Source organism: Pyrus communis, chromosome 8, assembly GCF_963583255.1.
Source record: "Pyrus communis chromosome 8, drPyrComm1.1, whole genome shotgun sequence".
NCBI lineage: Eukaryota > Viridiplantae > Streptophyta > Magnoliopsida > Rosales > Rosaceae > Pyrus > Pyrus communis.
Genome location: NC_084810.1, coordinates 12,280,352 through 12,293,511, shown reverse-complemented (window position 1 = coordinate 12,293,511; position 13,160 = coordinate 12,280,352). Strand labels below are relative to the sequence as shown.

The 13,160-nt window shown below is 41.7% G+C and overlaps 1 protein-coding gene across 1 annotated transcript in view; it reads right to left on the bottom strand.

The window, feature by feature from the left end:
• The window catches only part of LOC137742011 (indole-3-acetaldehyde oxidase-like), a 67,115-nt gene that overhangs the window by 8,939 nt on the left and 45,016 nt on the right, over positions 1 to 13,160 (bottom strand). The window contains exon 2 of the mRNA XM_068481742.1: positions 507 to 700. Coding sequence (XP_068337843.1) covers positions 507 to 669 — 163 coding nt within the window. The 5' untranslated portion in view covers positions 670 to 700. The remainder of the gene's footprint in view (positions 1 to 506; positions 701 to 13,160) is intronic.

The window sequence follows — 13,160 nt, the reverse complement described above, 5'->3', positions numbered from 1 at the left end:
GGTTGGATTTCATCAATTTATATCTTAACTGTTGGATTTAACGAATTTATAAATATAAAACCAAAAATAATATACATATATGGTGGACTAGCCCCACTAATTCAAGGGGAATCCTGGGCTAAATTTGGCCCAGAAATGAGTTTTGAGTTTTAACTCATATTTGTCTCAATGATTAGAGTAAGTTGAAGTAAATTTAGAACCTAAAATTTAAGTTCTACTTAAAAGTTGAAGTAGGTCTTATAAGCCTACGCAAGATTTATACTCCTACTCATTTTCAACAATAGCATGCAACACGCAATTTTTCTTTCATAGCAACACGCAATTTTAGCAACACGCAATCTTTCTTTCATAGCAACACGCAATTTTTCTTTCATAGTACGTACGACTAAGTCGTCCAAAAATCCACAAATGATACTCATCAATCATCATGTTTATAATATACATAAAAAAGCCACAGAAATTCATGATCATACACGCAGAGCACAGTCAAAGTTAGAGAGAGAGACCTTCACCGCAGCTGAGCTTGACACTTTTGAATCTCGTCTGAGAACGCAAGAAGGCGAGCAGAGTGGTTGAAGGATCAACGGTCGGGAGCTCAAACCTCTCTCCGTTAACTGCAAAAACTAGGCTGCCACCGATTCCTGCCGCTGCGTCTCTTTCGTTGGCCATTTCTGTGAGCAAAGCGAGAGGAACCCAGCTGCTGTTTCAGAAGCAATGCTACTCAGATACAAATTCATATATCGAAATTAAACTAACCCAACAACCATTCCAATAACAATGAAAAAGAAACAAACAAAACGACGATTTGAAAAGTAATAACGGCATATTTTATTTTCAGAAGAACTTCATTTACTGACGGCACCTGTATTTTAATGCAAGTTTCGCATTCACACGATCCTTTGAATTTAGGAGTGGAGATCACAATTTTGACTTTCCTTCTTTTTTGTGATTGGTAAAGGACGAGAATGTTCTCCTATTTTTTTTTGAGATTCGGGAATCATTTAATCGTGTTCGTTCATTATATATCGTGTGATCAATTTTCATTAAGTAATATTTATATTTAATTTTAAATTTTAAATTCAAAATAATTTTTAATTACACGATGTACGATAAACAAATTCAATTCAATTAATTGATCCTTCGGATTTTCACAAAAAAATCCAAAGAGAATAGTATACCATTGGTAAAAACTAAAAAGCTGAGCGTCTGACCAAAAAAATAAATAAATAAATACTCAATCGTCTTTCAGAATATTTGGTTTTTTGTGTTTTAATTAGGCTTATTATATTAAGTCGACAGTATAAAGTATTGCCCTTCAGATGCACACTATATGATATTTTATGCATCACATATCATACTCATACACCTCACCGTTATCTGATAATCAGATTTTAGAACATGATTATGTGAAAAAGCATCACCATTATCTTCTTTGAGAAAGAAGGTGAGGGCTGTAATTTGACACCAATGAAGTTTAACGTTTATCCACCTCTAACGGTACATTTTGAATAAGGCGAAGCTTCGAAGTTCTATTCATCAAAAATAATTTTTTTCAATCAATGTGTTTGTAGTTTCATTAGTTAGACTTTTGTTCTATAATGGAGAGTGAGAATGGTTTAGAGAGTTAAAGAAGATAAATAATTTTGTGAAATACATGTTAAAAGTGATTTGGGATGTATTTAGTATTTTTTTTAAAAGGAAAACTAATGAAAATGACTTGAAAACTTTGAGTTTTAACGATAATGACAAATTAAAGGGTAAAATAAATAGTATCATATTTGACTTTTTAGTGTAAAAATGTGGTTTTTCATTAAAGTGAACAGTACCATTGGCTTTTCGTTAAAACTCCCTTTTTTAAAACCTTATAAGGTGGAAATTGTCATTGCATATTAGACCTACTCCAACCCTTGTAGTAAAACTCAAATTTTAGGTCCTAAACTTACCAACTTGCTCTAACTCTTAGGGCAAATATGAGTTTTAACCCAAAACTCATTTATGGAACAAATTTAGGTTCAGATTCCTCCAGGATTAGTGGGGCTGGCCATCATATACGTGTATTCTTTTTAATTTTATATTTATAAATTCATTGAATCCAACTGCTAAGATCTAATATAGTCAAATCCAACGATAAAAAAAAGGATCTAACAGTTAAAGTAATTAAAAAAATTTATTTCATATGTTTCATATTCCTTCATAGTGTTCCACAATTTTTACAGTGTCGGCTTAGTGATTTTGTCATCCCAATCTGAAATGTCCACTTGGACTCCGAATTAGCTTTGTTGGCCGACACAGGAAGGTGATGAAGCCATAAAGTGTAGTGATGTGAAAAAATGTAAATAAATTTAAACCTAAAAGTGCCTAAATGTAAGAGTGCGCATATGAGTGGGAATGGATCCATTTCACACATGATGTTAGAGTATAAGTACAGTATAGTAAAATTAGAATAAAAACTATACCATCAAAAGTAGCTCCGATATCAGTGTTTCCTAGAGATCCTTGTTGGCACGAACATTGGCACTAAATCCTGGAGGGGCGAAAAAACAAGGGTGAGTGGCTTAAAAATAAAGCTTTGTAGAAACCTTTTTGAAAACATAATAGCCCATCGCCGTAAAACAAGTATAGTTTCCGAATATAATATACTACGTATAGCATGAAAGTACTTATCGTAGTCAGCAATAACTAAAAAATGCAATACTTCATAACAATTCGTAAATAAGCATATAACTTCTAGTAATTACAATATCTCGCAGAAATAAACATATCATATCAAGTTCTCATCGACATATGCTGACACACGAGTTCATGCAGAGATATTCCAACATGAACAGGATTGGGTGTAATAATGATTTACGCTATAGTACTACAATCACGTGAAGACTGACGCTATGCGCATCACATACGAGTCCTAATTGCATATAGCAATCTAGGACAAGACTGGCACCTACAATGGATCTAAAGTGAGCTTACAGTGCGATGTGAATGTACACGTGAAAGAATGGCCCCAGACATCAAAGATCCTTGCGATGCGTTTCACCTAGAAGTAAAACCATTCACATAAATATATAACATATATACACATTTTTGTACAAAGTACGGTTAATAAAGAAACTAAGGAGGAATCTCGAGTTCCTCCATGCATCACCGCACGCGCCGCCACAAGGTGGCTGCACAGGGAGCCACGCGCTGCACATGCGCCGGTCATCGCGATTTTCAGATTTTTACAGGTTTTTTAACTAAATTCGAGAGCTCATTCTGTGCTTAATTCTTCACCAAACTCGATGATTCAAAAGCAAATTTGAAGCTAGAAATGTAGGGAACAAAAATATACCAAAGTGGGGCCTATTTATGGTATGTGTTGGCCGGAAAAATGGCCTAAAAGTGGCCAAGTGGTCACGGCTCTAGGTTTCCAAAAATCTGGGGAAGTCTCCCCCTTAGCCATTTCTGCAACAACTATCCTCCAAATCAAGTATAGAGGTTACAAACAGTACCAGCTCATGTTTGAAAGGAAAAATCTGAAGGATTTCGATAATTACCATGGTTGCACAGTGGAGTTTTGCCAGGAAAATGGCTGTGGCGATGATGTGTTTTCTCTGCACTTTTAGAGGGAGGGACGAGAGAATGAGGTAAGGAAAGTGGGAGAGAGTCTGGTAGTCAGTGGTGGTCTGGAGTTCGCCGGAGTGGCGATGATGATGATCTCAGCCTCACGGCTGTCCAGTGTTTGTAGGGGTGAAAGAGACGACAGAGAGGTTGAGGGAGAGAGGTGTAGAACACAAGAGAGACAGAGGGGGATATGACATGGTGGTCTGGTGTGGTTTAGCATTTCCTGGGGAGCTCGCCAGAGGAGGTAGGCAGTGGTGACCGCTGTCGAGTCACTGTGTTTACAGAGATGAGAGAGTTGAAGAATAGAGAGAGAGTGAATATAAGAGAGAGATGAGATGAGAGTGTTTCAAAAGATAAAAAAAATAGGGGAAAAAGCGAGGGAGACACAGGTGTAAGGGAGGAGGGTGGGGTGTGGGCCCCATTGGCTCACAAACAAGGCCATAAAAGAGAAACAGAAAATATCTCCTGCGAAATGTAAAATTACCAAATCGTGTTTCATGTTCGTAAGTTCGTAAAATCTCCATCATAATTTTAAATTTGATTTCACTTGCACCTATACGTTTGTACCATCAAGTACTTCGAGAATATGGTAAAATAAAAACTCATCATGTAATGATGGTCAACGAAAGTTGATAATCTCGCCACTAAGGGCGTTTTTGTCAATTCACTCATTTAGAATTTAATAAAATCTTCAAATTAGGAACGGGCAGTCACATTTTTCAATATTTAGTAGAATCTAAATATTTTTAGGTTAAAATGTTCATAAAATTAGATTAGAATAATAGTCTACGTAATTTTATTTATTTATTTTTTTAAAAAAGTTACATTAAGAAAAAAATTATTCTAAATTCATTCTTTAATAATATCGAGCTAAATTAACTCAGAAGGGTTGGAGGAGAACAATTGTTTTTGGGTTAAAACCTAAATTTTATGGGTTCATTATTATTAAATATTAATATGGGGTGCTAATTAAAAAAAAACCTTTAATTACTAGATATTTGTTTAAAAATAAAAAAAATTAAGATCTAACTGTTTAAATGTAGTATCCCACATCGCCCGTGAGGGCGTGGTCTTTGGGCCTTATATATCCATGCCCAGAGCTTTAACTTCAGAGAGGCCTTTTGTGGACTACGGTCCACAAGAACAAAACCGTGCGGTAGCTGGGTGGCTGCGACATAATCCAGGCCCAGAATGCCAAAGCGGACAATATCCGAGAGGTTGGAGTCTGGGATGTGACAATTTGGTATCAGAGCCAGACTCACGGCGTGGTGTGCCGACGAGGACGTCGGGCTCCCTAAGGGGGGTGGATTGTAGTATCCCACATCGCCCGTGAGGGCGTGGTCTTTGGGCCTTATATATCCATGCCCAGAGCTTTAACTTCAGAGAGGCCTTTTGTGGACTACGGTCCACAAGAACAAAACCGTGCGGTAGCTGGGTGGCTGCGACATAGTCCAGGCCCAGAATGCCAAAGCGGACAATATCCGAGAGGTTGGAGTCTAGGATGTGACATTAAATATCTCAAGTATCTTCTTTTTCAAAAATAACACAAATTAACCTCATTAATCTCGAAATTAGTGCTCACAACTATACAATGAAATAATAATATAATAATTAATTACGAATATCTTCCCACAGAAATTTTAACAAATCTAATTGAGAAGCTTTGTGGAATGAAAATTTGAATTAAACTGAAAATTATTAAGCATCAAATATAACACATGAAAATAATAGATTGAAAACATAAGAAACAAGACCTAGGGCATCCAAATTCATCATAACCTATCACATCTCGTCCCAAATTTAATCATATTTTATTCCCTAGCATGGAAAATTTTCAAAAAATGCCCTTGGTTGGCTAAGTGGAAATCCTAAGTGGACATTTGAGTCTTTATCACTCTTTGTCCATTTTCACGTCTTTCTAGGTAGTACGTGTCCTTATGAACACGTGAGCACGAATGAGGTGTAAATTGGACGATTTATGCTCTTTTTCCAAAGAGGGGCAAAATGATAATTTTGCACCATCGGGATTCCATTACTTGTTTATCCAAACAACTGTGAGTTGCCAGTGTTACAGGTTGCAGATTGTAATATCAATGATTTATTCGTTGGGTTTGACACACCCCGACCGAGATCAGGGCGTGCTGGCCGTCACACGGAGGTGACGTAACCATGTGCACGTGCGGAAGCTAATAAGAAAGTAATATAAAAGTACGAATAATTAAAAACTAGCATACAAAGTACTAAAACAAGTGCTAGCGTATGTGAGACACAAGTTTAGAGCAAGCCTACAACAGTCCAAAAGAAAGGATGCGACAATAGTACACCCGAAGGTGACCCTACGCTGGTGAGTATCTGTCAGAAAAGCCGGGAGAACCCTCTGGGAAACCACCGAACCTGCTAAGCAACTAGAACCTGGATGGGCGCAAAACAAAAGCGTGAGTGGGCAAAAACAAAGCTTTTCTAAAACCATTTAGTAAAATACTTTCTAACCCCTCGCCGTAAAACCTGTATACTTCCCAGAAAATAACATATATACGTATGTATAGATATGCCAGTCATGCTCAAAGAATATGTCAATCATGCTCAAGAATATGCCATGTCGGAATCTCATAATACAATGCAAGTGCTCAGGTATAAATCATAACAATAGCATGTAATCTGGCAGCCGGAGTCACCTAACGTGACCTGTACGGCTGCATATAGAGCTCAAATCTCAAACTCAATAACTGAACCTGCCCACGAGTCGGAACCACCTAAAGTGGTCTGTACGACAGGCCTGGGTGTAACATATATACGCTCTAGTGCTACGATCACGTGAAGACTGTACGAATAATCGCGGGTCACCTACGAGTCGGAACCACCTAATGTGGTCTGTACGACAGGACTGTGCACCTAACTTGGATCCAAGCTGAGCGTGTGGTACGGGAGGTGAACATCACGTGAAGGATTGTGCCCTACTCTGGGCGGGAGCACTAACACCGGGGGTGCAGGTTATGAGCTCTCTAAGCATTTCAAACTACTACTGAAATATAAACATGAATAACACTTACCTGGCACTTACCTGTGCGTCCACAGCACCCAATATGCATATGTATGTGTATGCAACTAATAATGCGGCTAAGGGTGCATAAACAATAATAATAATATGCATGGCATAAGACAAATAACCCTTTTTACTCAATTTTTGGGAAAATAATTGTATATAGGTATATACGGAAAACAAAAGCCCACTCACTAGTATGTGGAAGGGTCGTAGCCCCCCTGTCTCGAGTGCGCACGCTCGTCCTCGGGATACGTATCACCTATATGCGAAATAACTATAAAAACGTTAATTTAAAAGCACATAACCAACTTCTCGTAATAACTTCTCATACATTGCTCAAATTGGACAATTGAATATACCAACGTGCTCTACACAACCTCAGGATCACAACCATATTTTTAGAAAAAATTTCCTCCGCCGCACGCGCCCCCACGCGTCGGCTAAGGCACGGCCACACGCGCCGGCCACGCGCAGGCAGGTGCCTGGCACGCTGACGGCGTCAACTGACGCCGTGAGGAATATTCCGTTATTTCTAACGGATTCCGTCAACGGCGTCAGGAATATTCCATCAAGTCGGACGGAATATTCCGTCTTCTTCCCCGGCGAACCTCCGGTGCCGTCGTCGGCGCCGGAAAACTGGGAAACCTGCAACTCGTGTTTTCTCGCTCGATTCTCAACCATTTTTCACGATTTTAACACCAAATTGAAGCCCTAGACTAGTAGAACACGTCCATACAAGTTTTAAGAGCTAAAAACCACTAGATCATACCTGTCCACACAAACCAAAACCGGCCAACTTCGAACCAGGCTATTCCGACGTCCAATTTCGTCCAACGAGTTACTCTGGGACTCCTGGGAACCTCACTAAGACCTCTACGAGCTTCAAAATTCCAAAAACGTGCTAGATTAATGTTTGCATGAACAATATGCAAATCTGCCATTGTCGAAACGACGTGAAAACGACGGATTTCTTACCTGAAAATAATACGATTGTGCTCCCACAAACTTCACGATCTCGACTGTGCCCTTAGTTTCTTTGATCTGTGATGATTTAGTGTAGTTGTGTGTGTGTCTATACGAGTTCGAAGGAAGAAGAAGAAAGAAGGGAGCACGGGAGAGAGAGAGAGACAGGGAAAGAGACAGAGAAAGGGATAGAGACAGTGAGAGTGTGTGTGTGGCCCAGTACCTGCCAACACTACACCAAACCACCAAACAACATAACGAAACAAACTAGGTGACACACCCCGACCGAGATCGGACCGTGCTGGCCGTCACACGAAGGTGACGTAGCCATGTGCACGTGCGGAAGCTAATAAAGTAGAAATATAAAAGTACGAATAATTAGAAACTAGCATACAAGGTACTAAAATAAGTGCTAGTAAGTGAGATACAATTTCAGAGCAGGTCTATAGCAGCCCAAACAAAACGACAACAGTAGTACGCCCGAAGGCGACCCTACAATGTGGAGTGTCTGTCAGAACGCCGGAAAGCTCTCAAGGGAAACCACCGCAACGGCTAAGCAACTAGAACCTGGAGGGGCGCAAAACAAAAGCGTGAGTGGGCAAAAACAAAGCTCTTTGAAAATCATTCGTAAAAATACTTTCTAACCCCTCGCCGTAAAACCTGTATACCTCCCAGAAAATAAACATATATACGTATGTATAAACATGCCAAACATGCTCCAGGGTATGCCAATCATGCTCAAGATATGCCATGCCAAAGCCTCATAATGAATGTAAGTGCCCAGGTATAAATCATATCAATAACATATAATCTGGCAGCCGGAGTCACCTAACGTGACCTGTACGACTGCATCTAGAGCTCAAATCTCAACTCTATAACTGAACCTGCCCACGAGTCGGAACCACTCAAGGTGGTCTGTACGACAGGCCTGGGTGTAACATATATATATACGCTCTAGTGATACAATCACGTGAAGGCTGTGCGAATAATCGCGGGTCACCTACGAGTCGGAACCACCTAATGTGGTCTGTACGACAGGCCTATGCACCTAACTTGGATCCAAGCTGATCGTGTGGTGCGGGAGGTGAACATCACGTGAAGGACTGTGCCCTACTCTGGGCGGGAGCACTAACACCGGGGGTGCAGGTTATGAGCTCTCTAAGTCTCTCAAACTACTGCTGGAAGTAAATATGAATACCACTTACCTGGCACTTACCTGTGCGTCCACAGCACCCAATATGCATATATATATGTATGCCACTACTAATGCGTGCAATGATGCATAAACGATAATAATAACATGCATGGCATAAGGCAAATAACCCTTTTTAAATCAATTTCTGGGAATATAAATGTATATAGGTATATACGGAAAACAAAAGCCCACTCACAGATACGTGGAAGGGTCGTAGCCCCCCTACCTCGCGTGACCACGCTCTTCCTCGGGGTACGTGTCACCTATATGCGAAATAACTATAAAAACGTTAACTTTAAAGCACATAACCAACATCTCGTAATAACTTCTCATACGTTGCTCAAAATGGACAAATGAATATACCAACGTGCTCTACACAACCTCAGGATCACAACCATATTTTTAAAATAATTTTTGGACTTCACACGCGCCCCCACGCGCCAGGATAGGCACGGACCCACGCGCCCCCACGCGCGGCCACGTGCCAGGCACACTGACGGTGTCAACAGACGCCGTCAGGAATATTCCGTTAAACTGACGGAATATTCCGTTAAACTTAACCCCTGCCGTTAGGAATATTCCGTTAAACTTAACGGAATATTCCTGCTTCTTCTCCGGCCTACCCTCGCCGGACTCCGGTCACCGGAAAACTGGCCGGAAAACTGGAAAACTTCAAACTCACTTTTCTCCGTCGTTTTTCACCCATTTTTCACGTACTTTATACCAAAATGAAGCCCTAAACCTCATCTACTACGTTGGACTAGTTTTAGAGCCTAAAAACAACTGGAATAAACTTTTTAAAAACATGGAAAATCGGCCAAACTTACAGTTCTTGGTTCCAACGTCCAAAACCGTCCAACGATGCACTCCCAAGCTCCTTGGGACCTCACCAACACATCTACAAGCTTCAAAAGTTCAAAAACTAACTAGATTAAATTTGCATGAACAGTACTCAAAACGGACATCGTCGAATCGACGTGAAAACGATGTGTTTCTCACCTGAAAATGATATGGTTGTGTTCCCCTCGACTTCACGAGCTCAAATGTGTCCTTGGTTTCCTCGATCTGTGAACATTCGAGTGGGTGTGTGTTGGTCCGTACGTTTTAGGAAGAAGAAGAAGGATAGAGGACTCGGGGGAGAGAGAAAAGACAGTGTCTGTGTGTGTGTGGTCCAACACCTGCCACACCACACAAAACAACCCATAACGTGACAAAAACGAACTAGGGGCAAAGTCGTAATTTCACACACGAGTTTCGATATTTCCGGGACGGGATGTCACAACCTTCCCACCTTAAAAGAATTTCGTCCCGAAATTCAAAACAATCAAGTAACCACCCCTAGTGGCCAAAGAACAAACGAGGATACAAATCCCTCATCCGGTCTTCTGTCTCCCACGTAGCTTCCTCAACGGAATGGTTCTTCCACAAAACTTTCACTAAATTCACCGTCTTGTTCCTTAGAACTTTCTCCTTCCAGTCTAGTATCGTCACCGGCTCCTCGTCGTACGTCAAATCTGGATTAATCTCAAGTGGTTGAGGAGGTATCACGTGAGATGGATCAGCAACATAGTGTCGGAGCATAGACACGTGAAAGACGTTATGCACTCTAGCCAACTCCGGAGGCAACTCCAACCTGTAAGCTACCTCACCAACTCGTTCTGTGACCACATATGGTCCGATGTACCTGGGACTCAACTTCCCCTTCTTTCCGAACCGCACAACACCTCTCCACGGTGAAAGCTTCAGAAATACCCAATCTCCGACCTCATACGTTCTGTCAGTAGTATGCCGATCCGCTAGACTCTTCTGCCTGTCCTGAGCTGCTTTCAGGTTAGACTTGATCACCTAAACGTTCTGAGTAGTCTCCTCAACAATCTCTGGACCTACTAAGACTCTCTCGCCAACCTCTGACCAACACAACGGTGTGCGACAAGCTCTGCCATACAAGGCCTCAAATGGCGTCGTGCCAATGCTTGAATGAAAACTGTTGTTGTAAGCAAATTCCATCAAATCTAACCGCTGGTGCCAAGCATCACCAAACTGCAACACCGAAGCTCGCAGCATATCCTCCAGAGTCTGAATAGTTCTCTCTGACTGTCCGTCTGTCTGTGGATGATATGCCGTACTGTAAAGTAATCTCGTGCCCAAAGCTTCCTGAAAAGCCACCCAAAACTTAGATGTGAAACGTGGATCACGATCCGAAACAATACTCACAGGGACACCATGGTACTTCACAACCTTCGAGATGAACAACTCCGCTAAACGGCTCAAAGAATACTTCTCTCTCACTGGAATAAAATGAGCCGACTTAGTGAGTCGATCAACGATCACCCAAATGCCGTCAAAGCCATTATGTGTACGCGGGAGCTTGTACACAAAATCCATGGTGATATTTTCCCATTTCCACTCTGGAACGGGAAGCGGCTGCAACAACCCAAACGGCTTCTTCCTCTCTGCTTTAACTTGCTGACAAACAGCACATCTGCTCACATACTCGGTTATCTCCCTCTTCATACCCGGCCAATAATAAAACGGTCGAATGGTATGATACATTTTAGTAGCTCCTGGATGCATGGCGTAAGCCGAGATATGTGCTTCATCAAGAATTTCTTTCTTCAACTCCACACTATTAGGCACGAACATTCTACCCTCTAGCATCAACATGTCATCCGAATCCCGAACTCTGAGGTCTCGCCTCCTTCCTTGCTCTTGAGCTTGAATAAGTTCTTGAGTCTCCTGATCAGCTACTTGAGCTTCAAGCACCCGATCAACAAGTATCGGTCTAACTTGAAAATTAGCAAGTAGCGCCACATCTCGATCTTCTGCTTCTAACCTTACACCCGTAGCACGCAAGTCAGCCAAAAGTGGAAAGCGACTAGCATACAACGCATTAATGCGGCCCTGTGACTTCCTGCTAAGGGCATCAGCCACTACGTTCGCACGACCAGGATGATAATCAATCGTGCAATCGTAATCGCTGAGCAACTCCAACCACCTCCGCTGACGAAGATTAAGCTCCTTCTGAGTAAAAAGATACTGGAGACTCTTGTGATCTGTAAAGATCCTGCACTTCTCTCCGTAAAGATAGTGTCTCCACAACTCCAACGCAAAAATGATAGCAGCCAACTCCAAATCATGTGTAGGGTAATTCATCTCATGAGGTTTCAACTGTCGCGAAGCATAAGCAATCACCCTACCATGCTGCATCAATACACATCCCAGACCATTCAAGGAAGCATCGCTATAAACCTCAAAATCACCACTATCGTCTGGGAGTGTCAAAACAAGTGCATGAGTGAGACAATGCTTCAACTGCTGGAAACTCTGCTCACACCTATCATCCCACTCAAATTTAACATCCTTCCTCGTTAACCTCGTCAACGGCAAGGCAATCACTGAAAAATCCTTAACGAATCTCCGATAATACCCCGCCAAACCAAGGAAACTTCTCACCTCGGTGACGGTTCGCGGTTGCTCCCAACTCTCTACCGCTGCAACCTTCTGAGGGTCAACCAAAATACCCTGAGCAGAAATGACGTGCCCCAAGAACGCAACTTGGTCTAACCAGAACTGGCACTTGCTAAACTTAGCATATAACTGGTGTTCCCTCAACCTCTTCAACACCAAAGTAAGATGTCGAACATGCTCCGCTTTCGACTTAGAATACACCAGAATATCGTCAATGAAGACAATGACAAATCTATCCAAGTAAGGCTGGAATACCCGGTTCATTAAATCCATGAAGGCTGCTGGTGCATTCGTCAACCCAAATGGCATAACCAGAAACTCGTAATGACCGTAACGAGTTCTGAATGCCGTCTTAGGGACATCATCCCTACTGATCTTCAGCTGATAGTAACCAGACCTCAAGTCTATCTTAGAAAACACACAAGCACCTCTCAGCTGATCGAACAAATCATCGATACGAGGCAACGGATAACTGTTTTTAATCGTCACCTGATTGAGTTGCCTGTAGTCGATGCACAGCCTCAAAGTTCCATCCTTCTTCCTCACAAACAACACGGGAGCGCCCCAAGGCGAAGTACTAGGCTGAATAAATCCCTTGTCCACTAACTCCTGCAACTGAACCTTCAATTCCCTCAAATCCGCGGGAGCCATACGATAAGGAGTTAAAGAAATAGGATTTGTACCTGGAATCAACTCAATAGTGAACTCCACATCTCGCTCTGGAGGTAAACCAGGTAAATCCTCGGGAAAAACATCAGGGAAGTGTCTGACCACTCTCACATCCTCAACTCTGTTAGGAACAGCTTCATCTAGCACCACGTGAGCTAGGTACCCCTGACAACCTTTAGATAACAACTTTTTCGCTCGCAGCGCCGAAATAACGCCATGTCT